This window comes from Crocodylus siamensis, chromosome 1 (assembly GCF_052110815.1).
Source record: "Crocodylus siamensis isolate JL-2025a chromosome 1, ASM5211081v1, whole genome shotgun sequence".
NCBI lineage: Eukaryota > Metazoa > Chordata > Crocodylia > Crocodylidae > Crocodylus > Crocodylus siamensis.
In genome coordinates, this window is record NC_143395.1 from 220409496 (window position 1) to 220423929 (window position 14434).

Consider the following 14434-nt stretch of genomic DNA (forward strand, 5'->3'; position numbering starts at 1 on the left):
CTGGTGGAAGGAGGGAAGGGGGAGGACCCAGAAGCTAGGAGTTAGGCACCAAGGTGAGAGTTGGACTGGCCAAGCAAAAAACTGGGAGTGAGCAGAGAAGCAGTGGAGTTGGGAAGACAGACAGTGATTAAATGATGGGAAGAATGAGACTGTCATGGGGAGCCAAGAAGTCAAGGCATGCAAGAAGGGATTGAAAGCCAAGGGGGATGAAGTACAGGAGAGAGAGACAGATTGGGTAAGGGTCTGCTTGTAGGGATTGGGAAGGTAAAAAAGACCGGAATGTGGAGGGAGCCAGGAGTTGGAGCAGAAAGTACCATGGTATGAGACAAAGAGTGCAGGGACTAGAGAGGTGCGAGAAGCCTGAAGAGGGGAGACTAGAACTAGACAGGTGTAGAGAATGAAACTAGGATAAAGAGTTGAGAGGGAGAAAAGAACAGACTGGAGGAATCAGGGTAACTGGATAAAAAGTCTGTGTGCATGGAGGACACTCCTCTCCACAGCCAGTGGGACATGTACTTTGATCCCAATGAATGTTGCATAATACTAAATACTGTAGGAATTATGGATGAGATTACACTTTACAATTGGATCATGTTAAGAGCATTTCAAATTTGCATGATTGCTCATTAAGACTCATTAACAAGTCCTAAATGCCCTCCAGGCATCTTGAAGTTATTCCAGTTTGGGCAAGGAATATCTTTGAGCTGTGCTATTTAGCTCAAGTTAACTTCTGACTGTTTAACTGAGATAAAACCTCCTTCAGTATCCCAGGAGGCATCACTCCTAGGTGAACTAGCTATCATCCAAGACTCTGCAATGATAGAATCCTGGGGACAGCTGGGGTAGTAAATGCACTGGGAGGGATGGGAAAAGGGTGAGGGAGAGCAGGGGGACAACAAAGAGGTGACCTGGGGAAAGGAAGGCAGGAGTGCAAGGGGAAAGAAGGTGAGGGAGGGTATGTGGGTAGAGATCTGTGATTTCATCTCAGGTGGACAGAGATCTGCCAGCTGGTACCCCCTCTGTCTGCCAAATCAACCCTTTCATCCTTGGGTTGCCCCCCTGCCACCCTGATTCCCCCCTCCCATACTGGCCATATCACCCTCCTGCTTGCCCCAGTCCCTCCACCCCCATTGGCCCTTGAATGGTCCCCTCTGCCCTTTGATTACCACCCCCTGCCCCAATACCCTGCCACCCTGACCACCCACTGCTTCCTGAATTCCCCTTCTACCCGCTGAATCAGCCAACCTGATTATCCCATCTGCCCTCCATTGGCCCCTCCACCCCAGATCACCATCCTGCCACCATTAATTATTCTGAGACTGGCAGTGGCCAGAGCAGTGTGGGGGAGGTTCCTACTCCCTGTCTGCTGCCAGGTTCCCTGTAACCCTTGCTACCTCCATGCACCCAGATCCAGCCCCTCTCCTCCCCCACCAGCCCTGTGGTTGAAGAGCAGGGCAGGGAGAGGGGGTAAGTGGGACAGGTGGCAAGGAGCTACCGGCCAGCCATATTAAGTTAGTAAAATCTTTTGCTCTTAATCTTTCCCTCTATTTCAGTTCCCTACATGTAACATAGGAAGAAAGCTACCCCAAGACTGCACAGAAATAGTGGGCAGCAAAAATAATGAGTTAACTTAATAAATATTTGTGAAGCATTCAGATGCTGCAGTGATGAGTACTATAGAGGAACTTGTGCAGAATCTATTAATGCTTCCCTAATGTTTTAGTGTTTGATTGTATTAAGGTTTCAATGGTCACTTAAAGAAGGGGGTGTCTGAGCATGTGAGTGCGTGTGTGTGCATGTGTGTAAGCACTTAAAGACCATTCCCATCACCTTAAAAGTTTGTTCCCACTGTTGCCTCATACACACTGCCTTTGAAAAGGGACTATTTTAGATTCAGGTGCAGTTTACATTTTAAGATTGGAGTGATTTGAGTGGACAGCCATAGGTGGAAGGAGAAAAAAAAAATATTTGCAGGGGCTGAGCATGTGTGTGTGAGCCCCCCCGCCTTCTCCCCCCACAGGTAAGTCAGTAGGGGAGGGTGTAGGGGAAGGGAAAGGGCTGTGGGGTGGGGGTGGGCAGATTGAGGCCTCAGTTGTGACAGAGGGAGTGGGGCAGGGGCTGGGGCTGGGGTGAGCAGGGCCCCGGCCAAGCCTGGCAGCAGGACAACAAGAGCCCGGACAGCTCATCCAGGGGCACAGGGGGGCTCCCACTGCTGTGCACACCCTGGCAGAGGCCTACACCACCCCCATCTCTGCATGGGGCAGAGGCAGCCACCGCTGCACACCACTCCCCCTGTCCTGACATCCATGTGATGCCACATACATTCCACCATGGGGCAGGCAAGGGGCATGGCGCAACCCAGTGGCAGCAGGCACATGGTACAGCACTGCTCCCACAGCAGCTACAGCAGGGAACAAAGTGCAGTGCTCAGCGGCAGCTGCCCCCACCTTACACACAGAAGGTCGGCACATGCACCTTTGGGGCCCCCACTGGGGTGCACACAGTGACAGAAGCCCCCCCCACCCCTGGACAAGCCATCCAGGCCCTGACCATCCCACCACCTGGCCCAGCCGGGCCCCACCCACCCCTACCTCTGCCCCACTCCTTTCCTCACCACCGGGGCTCTGATCTGCCCCCCACAGTTCCTTCCCCAAATAGATTGATTCAACTGCTGGGCTGTGATTCTGGATGCATACATGACCCTCCCCACCCCTGGTGCAGATGCCTGGAGCCTGTTGCTGGGCTGCCTTGCAGCCCTTCCCAGTGCCCTGCGTTTGGGATGGCTGAACCCTGTTTCATAGTTTCATAGTAGCTAGAGTCGGAAGGGACCTAGGTAGATCATCTAGTCTGACCCCCTGCCTTGGCAGGAAAGAGCACCGGGGTGAGATGACCCCGGCAAGGTGCTCATCTAACTTCCTTTTAAAAATCCCCAGGCTAGGAGCCTGCACCACTTCCCCTGGAAGCCGGTTCCAGGCCCTAGCCGCCCTGACTGTGAAGTAGCGCCTCCTAATATCTAGTCTAAACCTACCCTCCGCCAGCTTGTGACCGTTATTCCTGGTCACTCCTGGCAGCACACGGGGGAGCAGGGACTCCCCCAATACCTGCTGATCCCCCCTGAGCAGTTTGTAGCAGGCCACAAGGTCCCCCCTTAACCTTCTCTTGTGGAGGCTAAACAGGTTCAGGTCCCATAGCCTCTCCTCATAAGGCCTGCCCTGCTGACCCCTGATCATACGAGTGGCCCTCCTCTGAACTCTTTCCATATTGTCCATGTCCCTCTTGAAGTGTGGCGCCCAGAACTGGACGCAGTACTCCAGCTGCGGCCTGATCAGTGCCGCATAGAGGGGGAGGATCACCTCCCTGGACCTGCTCGAGATGCATCTGTGGATGCATGACAGGGTACGGTTGGCCTTCTTGACTGCCTCCCCACACTGCTGGCCCATGTTCATTGTGGAGTCAATGACGACTCCAAGATCCTTTTCCGTCTCCGTGCTGGCAAGAGGGGAGTTCCCCAACCTGTAAGTGTGGTGCCGGTTCTTCCTCCCCATGTGCAACACCTTGCACTTATCAGTGTTAAACCCCATCCTATTCTCATCCGCCCACCGTTGCAACCTGTCAAGGTCAGCTTGTAGCCTATTGCACCCTTCTAGTGCACCCACATCCCCCCACATCTTAGTGTCATCAGCAAACTTGAACAGGGTGCTTTCTACCCCCTCATCCAAGTCACTGATGAAGATGTTGAACAGTGCGGGCCCGAGGACCGAGCCCTGCGGAACCCCACTGCCCACGTCCTTCCAGGTCGAGAAGAACCCATCCACTACCACCCTCTGGGTGCGGCCCTCCAACCAGTTGGCGACCCATTTGACCGTGTGGGCATCGATACCACAGTCTCCCAGCTTTTTGATGAGGACAGGGTGAGAGACAGTGTCAAAAGCCTTCCGGAAGTCCAGAAAGACTACATCCACAGCAACCCCTGCGTCTAATGATTTGGTGACCTGATCGTAAAAGGCCACCAGGTTGGTCTGACAAGACCTGCCACTGATGAACCCATGTTGGTTGCCCCTGAGCATGCATTCCCCCGCAAGGCCCTCCTGGATGTGTGCCAGGATAATTTTTTCAAAGAGCTTACCCGGGATTGAGGTAAGACTAACTGGCCTGTAATTTCCCGGGTCCTCTTTTTTTCCCTTTTTGAAGATAGGGACCACATTGGCCCTCTTCCAGTCCTCTGGCACCTCACCAGAGCACCACAAGTGCTCATAGAGCCGCGCCAGGGGTCCCGCAATGACCTCGGCCAGTTCCTGTAGAACCCTAGGGTGAAGATCGTCCGGACCAGCGGACTTGAACACGTCCAGCCTCTCCAGAAGTACCCTAACTAACTCCTCGCTAACCCCTGGCCCAGGCGTGTCTCTCCCAGGGCCCGAGGGGGGCCCAGGAGGGAGGTGGCTGAACTGGTCCCTACTTAGGAAGACAGAGGCAAAGAAATCGTTAAATATGTTAGCTTTGTCTTCTGGCGTGATGACTAAGTTGCCCATCGTGTCCTGCAGGGGCCCCACATTACCCGGGACCCTCTTTTTACCCCCTGTGTATTTGAAGAAGGACTTCTTATTGTCCTTAATCCGGGAAGCTAGTCCTATCTCCATCTCTGCCTTGGCCTTCCTGACTGCCCCCCTACATCCTCGGGTGACTGTAACATAGTCCTTCTTGGTGATGACCCCATCCCTCCATTGGGTGTATGCCTCCCTTTTAGCAAGGAGACATTCCCGGATGCTCCTAGTGAGCCATGGGGGTTTATGTGCCCTCCTGCTCCCTTTGACCCTTGTTGGGATTACCTCCCTTTGGGCATGGAGGATCGTCTCCTTAAGGAGCAACCACTCACCTTGGACATCTGGCTCCCTTCCCCTCTGGGTCCTCAGCGCTTCCCCAACAATCCTCCTTAGCTTGTTGAAGTCAGCCCTCCTAAAGTCTAGGGCTTCTGCTTTGCTGCAGCCCTTTGCCACCTTACGCTGGATGGTGAATTCCAGCAAGCGATGATCACTGTCTCCCAGGTGGCCCATCACCCGCAGCCCCCTCACCAGGTCGTCACCCGTGGCCAGCACCAGGTCCAACAAGGCGTCTCCCCTGGTGGGCTGTGCACCTCCTGGGTTAGATGGAGGTCCTGCACTCTGGCTAAGAACCGACGTGAGCGGTCAGACTTGGCTGACTGCTCTTCCCAGCAGATGTCTGGGAAGTTCAGGTCCCCCATGATGACCACATCCTTAGCCCTCACTGCCTCTGTGAGCTGACCTAAGAATTCCTGGTCGAGCTCTTCTCCCTGGTTGGGAGGTCTATAGTAGACTCCCACCATTAAGTCTCTATCCCCTGGACTGCCTTTTACTCTAACCCAGAGCACCTCAGAGTGCCCCCCCTCTGCCCCCTTGCTAATTGACGAGGAAGTATATTCCTCCTTGATGTAGAGTGCTACTCCTCCACCTTTCCTTCCTATCCTGTCCCTCCTGTATAGCCTATAGCCCTTGACACTCACCGCCCAGTCATGCGATGAGTCCCACCACGTTTCTGTGATCCCCACTATGTCAGGGCTGGTGACAGCTAGGAGGAGGGCGAGTTCCTCCTGCTTCTTCCCCATACTTCGAGCATTCATGTAGAGGCATTTGAGGCCTCCAACGGTTGTGCCCACTGACCCCCTAGTCTCAGCAATGCCCCGTCCCCCATCACTTACCTGTTTCTCCCTTTTGACCATTGGTCTGGGCTCGCTGGCTTGGTGACTGGTGCCTCGGGGTCGGGGGGCATCCGGGATACCCCTGTGGCCAATCAACAAGCCAGGGCTCACCAGCATGCTCCCTGGTGGACTCAGAAGTGGACTGAAAGTTTGGTCCACTTCTGGGTTCACTGCCGAGCACACAGGGGACCCCCCCACGCTCCTGTGGGATGCTCCATCTGCCCCAGCATCACAGCATTCATGAGCCACACCTGGTACCTTGAGATATGTAGAAAAGACTTTTAAAGCTGTGTCTGTGGCTGAATCGGCATCAAATCTTCAGATTCGGATTCAGCCAAATCAAATCAGGGACAGTGATCTGACTCAACTAATCAAATCACTGTCCCTGATGTGGGTCCATTTTGCACATGCCTAATGATCGTCTACTTGTGACATTCGACTTTTTTCCTGGTCATTTACAGAGCATTTTTGGCACCTACGTACCCAGAGGAATTCTGTTCTTGGGTTTATAATTCTGTGCATATGCACCCAGATTGGGCAACAAAATGAGAGAGAATGGGGGAGTTTTTTGACTTTTTAAAACTTTATTATACAAATATTAAAAACAACTGGTAAAAGTGGAAAGATATGTAGCTCTCTGAGGGACTGAGCATGCAACACTTGTCAGTGACAGAGAACCATGTGACTGGAGACTGAAACCCCCTTCTCCATGCCCCTCATGGGGTTACACATGGAGGATCAACTATCCATCTTCCACCTTGCAGATTGCCTCTTTAGTGATCCAGCATGAAACAAATTGGTCCATGTTTTCTGGCAAGGTGAAGTGTCTAAATTCAAATGTGCATGCACCCAGACCAAGAAACAGAAGAGCTGAAGGGTGCTGATTTCTGCAGCTTTTCAGAATTGCCAGCTTAGCCTAGCTGAGAAGGAAATTGTCCAGGCAGGTCATGTTCCTCTTGACTACTCAGTAAAGAATAGAGACAATGTACACAACTTCAGAGAAGTCCAAGTCATCAAAGAAGGGCAGCAAAAAGCAGCTGCAGCCAGAGGCATTCCAGAAAGATGTGGAAAAGAGGCTTCACCTCCTCCTCCGTGTAGAAAGAGCAGGCTGCAGACAGTACTTGATCTAAGTGACAGACAGAAGTGCCTGTAGCCAGGACCACATGCAGCAGCTGCCACTGGAGGTCACCAGTTTCCTTAATGATGGGTAGCTTGTACTGGGTGCGCCAGGCTGGATGGGCTTGCTCTGGTGTTGCTGCCTTTAGGCATTTCCTCCAAGTCATGCCAAGCAGGTGGTGAGGACATGGGTATGATGACATATATTACACAAATTCACAGAAGTTTAGGGCTGGAAGGGACCTCATGCGATCATCAGGTCCAGCTCCCCTGCTGTGGGCAGGAAAGACTTCTGGAGTCAAATAACACCAGCAAAGCATGCGTCCAGAGTCTGGTCACATAAACCATGAAGAAATTTTTTCTATTTATCCAGTCTAAAACCTTCTTCTAGGAGTTTTGACTGTCCATATACCTTCCCAGACAGGATCTCAAAGCAGATTCCAACCATTGGTCTTATTGGACATGGGGAGAGAGCAGAGTGCCAGGCCTGCCACTTTCATCACTGTCCACAGATGGAGAAACAGGCAGTGGTAGAGAGCGTCTATCTAGTGAGCTGCCATAGGGAAGGTTTGTCATGTGTGGAGGTGGTCTTCTAGAGCATCTGCAAGGAGGGCACTTTTACTTCAGCCAAAAGGTGTAAAGCAAAACGAGCAGAGTGCAGGCCTAGCCAGTCAGTCAGGGCTTTGGCTGAGAACCAGATGGACCATGTGAGTCAGAGGTGGATCAGTTTGGTGGTGTGCAACTGCACCGAAGAGAGAACTTGCTTCCAACTCTTCCCCCACAAACCTGAGCAGCTAGGGCACTAACCTAGGAGGCCAGGGAACTTGAGTCCTAAGCCCTCACCCCCAAAATGTTTGAACCTAGGTCTCTCTCATTTTCTGGCATAGTATATTGTAACCAATATACCACAGATCATCCATTCGCCATCCCTTTCTCCTGTGTTGTTTCTGAAGCTAGCCCCCTGTACAGCGGCAAGGAGGAGGTATATAGGAGATGTGTGGGAACAGGAAAAAGAAAGCAAGCTAGAGGGTGTGTGGTGGTTGCTGGCCAGGAAGGAAATGAGCTGTTTTCTAGTCTGGACACTTACCTTCAGGGAAGTAGAAACTTCCCACTGCCCTATACCCACTATCCATTTTTTCCAGTGACTGACTGTGTTAGTGACTTCACTTTAAGAAGAGCACCAGGGGAAGCTGTATGTAATGGCTTCCCTGTCCCATGGTGCTGTGTATGCTCTGCTGGGAATTGAGAGAGGGACTGATTCAAGACCCTGCTGAGTGAGGAGGGCCTCAAATCCCGGACTTCCAGATGCATGCCCTAGCCATTGAGCTATAAGGCGAAAGAGGGACACAGAGAGAGCCATTTTGTGTGTCTGATGCTAAGTCCTGGGTTTTGGAACATTCCATTTTCAGACACCTAAGTCTATTATATGTCTACAAGGTGTGCAGGTATATGCCATGACCTGAGTGGGGCTACCCACTCGGCTCTTGACAGCTTGCTAAAATTCGGCAAGCAGCCCTCGAAATAGTTGCCTGGCCCTGCCCTAGAATGACTTAAAACCATTTTATTCTTTTTGGGCATTACCGTTTTTGGTCAGAATCAGTCCAGCAGACTAAGGTGGCAGTGTGTATCTTAGTCTGTGTGACTAGGTAGCCAAGCATAGTTGTCCGTGTGCACAAGGCTGTCTATCCAGAAATACAATTTCCCTTGACATGTAACTGCAAAAAATGCCTTTTACATGATCAAGAAATAACCACAGAAGGCACAGGCTGAAATGATAATTTTCATCTGATTTGGCTACAGAAAGTGGTCTGTAGCCATGAACAAGTGCACGGTTGCAGACCACTTAAAAATGGCTGATTGGGTGAAGATCTGGACCCTTATCTGACCCTCCCCCTTCGCCCTCCAATGTGGGAAGGCTCCAATCCACCCACCCCACCCTCTAGCGCCAGCTGGGGAACCCCTAGAATGAGCTCTCTTTCCCCCCTCCCATTCTGAAAACAGGGACCAGCAGGGAGGGAGGAAGGGCCATTGCTAGGGGAAACTGGCTATAGGCTCACAGCCAGCAGCTAGATTCCCCTCTCACCCTGGAACCAACAGTGAACTTCTGTTTGGTCCAGGGAATCCTTGTAACTCAGATGGTAAACCTCTTCCCCAGAGGAGTACTTGCAGGGGCAAGGGGAGGGACTTTTGGTGGCAAAGGTCAGAGGTTAGGGGTGGGACTTCTGGTCCCAAGATGGCAACCAGGTAGCAGGGCACCTGTCAAGGAGTGGGGCTACCCATGCGGCTCTTGACAGCTTGCTAAAATTCGGCAAGCAGCCCTCGAAATAGTTGCCTGGCCCTGCCTTAGAATGACTTAAAACCATTTTATTCTTTTTGGGCATTACCGTTTTTGGTCAGAATCAGTCCAGCAGACTAAGGTGGTAGTAAAGGGAAAATCCTGAAAGTAAACAGCTTTTAAGCATTTGCTGAAGTGGCTAAGCCCCTGTTCCTTCCTGATTGTTTTCCCAGAGAGCTTAAATTAACACAGTATATTCATATCATAAACATCCCGATAGCCAGAGCAATATGTAGTATTTATAAGATATCTCCGAGAAGCTTCAAGTCTGTCACATTTTATTAGAGAATTGTGAAATGCATTGCATTAATTTATCTGATTAATTACATTGGAAAAAATCTTCATGTGTTCAACACTTCTGAAAACCAGTCCACTTTCATTTAGGAGCTGAAAGGTGCCCTCAATTTCAGTCACCTAGGTTTTAAACTTTTGACAGCAATTCCCTGCTAGTTTAAATACATCCTTTCCAAAAAGGTCTAAATATATCAGCAAAGGACATTAATAAAAGCAAGTAAGTCCTATGTTCAAAATGGAGTCTGAAGCAGATACTCATAGAAATCCCCCATATCAGGCATAATTCTTACATACAAGACAAAGGCAGTGCATAGTCACATTGGCCATGTACTCAAGATGCTGACTTTACAGTAGCTCACTACTACTGTGCAGTAGCATCATGTGGCACGAAGTGTGATGCAGAGCTAGTACACGGTAGTAATGTGCTACTGCACAGTCAGCGTCACCTAAAAGCCATTCGGCAATGCTACCGCTAACTCTGGTTATTGTGCAGTCATGTAGTACTTGTATACACAAGTACTAAATGACTACTCAGTAACAACAGCAGAGTCAATTTCATGTAAATGCGGCAATTGATGCCTAAATGTTAGCATGCTTCCTTAATTGATTGCATCCATATTTAATTGAAAGCTGAAAAATTAGAGCCTGTCTTGAATTGTCTTTGACTGCGTAAATGTTACAGTCTTGCTAGCAACTATCTCCTGTGCAGAGTCTGTACACGGATGTGTGTCTCTAGTCTCTATCAACCCTGAGGCTTTCCCAGTAGCATAACTTGCAGGAGCAAAGGGGCACCAGCCCTCGGGCAGTGATTCAGAGGGCATGCCAAAATGACAGACCCCCAGGGAGCCTGTGCCACTGCTGTAGCCCATGCTGAGGGAGCTTATGCTAAGGTAGCGATAGCCCATGCCATTTCTAAAGCTCCTTTCCCTTCCCCCCCATTATCCACAGTGCAAAAATTAAAAGTTATGCCCCGGGTTTTCCTGCAACTCTCCCACAGGTATTCTAGCACCAATGCAGCTACAGCAAGAGCAACAAATATGGTAGATCGGGCACAGTTTTATGGGCACCGTATTGTCTACCCCTGTTTAACACCGGTCTAAATAGTACATAGTAAAAACATCAGGGCTAAGTACGGACAGTCAAAAAGCCTGAAGCTGAAGCAATTCAGTCTTCTCAGGATAATCTAAACTGCATAGATTAAACTGATAAGCAAGTAAACAGACATACACTTTTGATTCTGGAAATGCAGCCACATGCCTGCAGTAGCCCAGGCAAGAAGCAGGTGGGGTGCTAGAGCACACCTCCCTGCTCAGCTGGAGCAGACGGCTTGGGTCAAGAGTAGCTCACCCACCCTGCAATGGAGGGTTTTTGGGGGAGGTGCAAAGCATCCTGGGATGTGGTGGGACTGTGAATTAACTTGAATCTGGAGGGGATCTGGGACAGAAGTTCAATAAACCAATGTAAATTAAATTAGTTAAATCTGATACTACATCCATCCAGGTTTATCTTGAACCAGTTTTGGCCATTTTGAAAGCAGTTTATGTGCACTAAATTTCTGTTGTGTTACAGATTTGAACTGGTTTCCATTCACTTATGCTGGTGTATATGTAATTTCTGTCTCTGGCCCAGCAGCCAACCCACACTACCATTCCCACTGTTGTTTAGCAGTAGGAGATCATACTTGCAATAGAGGGATAGTAGCAAATTATAGAACATGTTGAGTATAGACAATTTCCTAGAGACCAGGGTCTCAAATGTGTAGGGCCCAGAGAGCTCTCTACAGATGCCAGCATAGGTGTTTTTGCAGGAGGTATTGTGGTTGCTTGAAACCCAGTGTCTCTGAAATGCCAATGGAGAGGGGTGACTCCAGATTGCTTGCTACCAGGGTCCATGGCTCACCACCACACACAAATCCTAAAAGAATATCAGTGTGTATTTAATACAAATGTCTACAGCATCCTTCATAACAAGTGTTAATTGTTACTTTTGGATAGCCTTATATTTACATCTGAAAATTAACCATCATATATCAATAAATATATAAGAACCTGAACTGACTGGTTTTGTTGCCCATGCTCCATTTCTCCTCTTTCTCTGTTATTGTCTTCCCCTTTATACTTCAGTGGGATTTGTTCTCCCCCACCATCACCTTTTTTCAATAGCTGAAAACTTATGTAATGTTTTTCACGTTATCTTGATAAAGATATGTGGGTTAAGGTTACCACAACCATCTAACTTCCAAGCTTTGCTTATGTGATTCTACTTACAATGCGAGGTCAGTTCTTATCTGCACAGAGACACTTAGAAAATAAATCTGAATTACCTGCCCATTCAGGCTGCTGACAGACATGGAAAAAAATGGCACTTAACTTTAAACTTGGTGTGCCCTTGCACCAAGCACAACGTATGCCCAGAAGAGGAACCACATCAATATGACCAAACTCACCTAGCATCTGTATAGATCACACACTTCAGTGGATCTTTTTGGTGCTTTTATCTAAATAGCTCGGGGATTTTCAACCTTTTTTAATAAGTGTACCCCTTCTGACAGTTTCAGCTCCTTTATCCCTTTTTTGTTGTTGTTGTTTTGTTTTTAAGGGGGGGAAGATTGAGGCCCCCACAGTAAGGGAGAGAGTAGGGTTGGGGATGGAGCAGGTGCTGCACCGGCGGGGCGGGGCATGGGACAGAGCTGCAAGCAGCTCATCTGTGGGGCCATGGGGGAGTGGTTCCCACTGCTGTGTGCACCCTGGGAGGGCATGGGGAGCATGTGCCCCCAGCTCTGCAGACAGGGTGGAGCGGGCTGCCCCAGCAGTGGAGGAGGGAGTGGGGCTGGGGCTGGGGCTGGGGCTGGAGCAGGGGCTGTGCCGCCGGGGCGCAGCACGGAACTGAGCCATGTGGGGGGGGTGCACACCCCTGGGAGGACATGGGGGCTGTGTGCCCCTGCTGAGAACAGGAGGACATGGGGGCCCAATGCCCCTGCCAAGAACAGCCCAGTGCTGCCCCAGCCCACAGCCTGCCCTTGCCCCGCATGCAGATCCAGGGTCATGCACGCCCCATGCCCTCCTGGGGTGTTTGCAGTGGCAGGAGCCGCTCCCCATGCCCCCTGGACAAGCCGCTCACGGCTCCATCCCATGCTCCGCCCATCTGTGCAGCACCTGCCCTAGTCCCAGCCCTATTCCCTCCCCCGCCAGAGGCCTATGGGAGCAGAGCTATGGGAGGAGCTGCAGCCACTCCAGAATTTGCTGTAGCCCCCACCAACCCCACCTCACAGCGCTGCTACTGCCCCCCAAGCACACCCCAGCCCAGCCCCCACCAGGAAGAGCCTTGTATTGCCCCACCCCACAGTTGCAGCCCACCCCACCCCATGCACAGATCTAGGGGCACGTGCCCCCCATGCCCTCCTGCAGTGCGCATAGTGGTGGGAGCCACCCCCACCACGCAGTTCAGTCCCATGCCCCACCCTGGACACGCAGTCCCTGCCCCTGACCCAGCCCCACTCCCTCCTCCACCACTGGAGCCTCAGTCTGCCCTCTCATACCCTTTTCCCCAAAACAGACTTACCAGTCAGATCCGGCTGCTCTCCATGGGGCCAGGCTATGCTCCTTGCTGCCCACGTGTTGCATTGCGGCTGCATGCATGCACACAGCATTTATCAGCCATATCTGTTCCGTGTACCCCCACAACCTTTTTAAACACCCCTACGGGTATGTGTACCCCTGGTTGATAACCACTGTAATAGCTAATTCAATTGGCTATTAGATAAAAGCTCCAGAAAAGCCCCGCTGAAGCAGGTGATCTATACAGATGTTGGGGAGCCATATGAAATTGATGTGGTTCCTTTTCCAGTAAAGTGCTGTTAGTTTGTTTTTATTTCCTCATCTGTCAGCAGCCTGCTTGCCCATTTAAATCTGTGTAGGCCTCTGTATATGTACTCTAGGCTTGTTTACACTCAGAGTTATTCTGGAATAGCACTGTGCTTTAATTTCACACTCTACTGTGTTAAGTTGACTTTCAAATGTAGACAAGCTTTCAGCCAAAAAAGTTGAAGCGTGTCCTGGTACACTCAAATCTATCTTAACTTTTGAACTCCATTTTTTTTCAGGCCTGACTGAACTCAGTGACAGTCCAGTTTCCCTGGAGCTGGAGCGCTGCAAGTCTCCTACATCAGGTAAAGGTGATTGGCATCTCTTCCTGCAGTCAGTATGAGCCATTCATGTCATGCATCACTGTGTTTCATTAATCCTTAGGAAGTAAAGTACATAGTCATTATGTTTAGATTTTGTTTGGAGGGAAAGAGCTTACTACATATACCAGAACAAAATGCCAAATCTGTGCATTTAAAGGAGAGTTCAATTTAGGATATATGTGAGTGGAGAAGAGGATGAAATCATCTGAACTGACAGTGACATGCAGGACCCTGTCCTTGTATTTCATATGGACCCATCTGAGGTTCTTGTTAGTCTTCAGGTTGTTAGAGAGTGCTTGCTAAGTTTGTTTATGGACTGAACTTGTTTAAAAAGAGAAGTTCTGTAATAGTTGTTTTTTTCAATTGTATGATAGTTTGAAACGTGATGTGGAGAATGGTAAGTTTTAACCACTGGGACCAGCCAATGGTTAAAGTGCTTCTAGACTTTTATTATAGAAACATCAAAAGAAAGCAAAGGACAAGGCCCTGTTTCCAGCAAACATTACCAAGGTATCTAGTGCTTTAACCTAGCTGAAATCAATGGCAAAAATCCCGTTGAATTCAGTAGGGTCATGATTTGCCCCTAGTCCATAGGGAATTAAGCCCTTTTTCCTAGCAATTTTCTTTGTGGTTGCCATATACAGAGGCTACATTCCCTTCCACTCCCCCTTAGTCTTTTGTCCCAGGATTCTACAGACATTCACACCTATTGTCCTGATTCAAGTACCTGTGAATTATGCCTGATAAAATGTGCTAACAGTTTTCCCCTGGGGCACTGCTGTGTACATCT

At 49.9% G+C, this 14434-nt stretch overlaps 1 protein-coding gene across 5 annotated transcripts in view; it reads left to right on the forward strand.

Annotated features, from left to right (window-relative positions):
- Nucleotides 1-14434, forward strand: part of STXBP5L (syntaxin binding protein 5L) — a 389375-nt gene that overhangs the window by 276665 nt on the left and 98276 nt on the right. For all 5 annotated transcript variants that reach the window (XM_090057223.1, XM_090057239.1, XM_090057229.1 and 2 more), the window contains one exon: nucleotides 13561-13626. In XM_090057223.1, the coding sequence (XP_089913349.1) occupies nucleotides 13561-13626 (66 nt within the window). The remainder of the gene's footprint in view (nucleotides 1-13560; nucleotides 13627-14434) is intronic.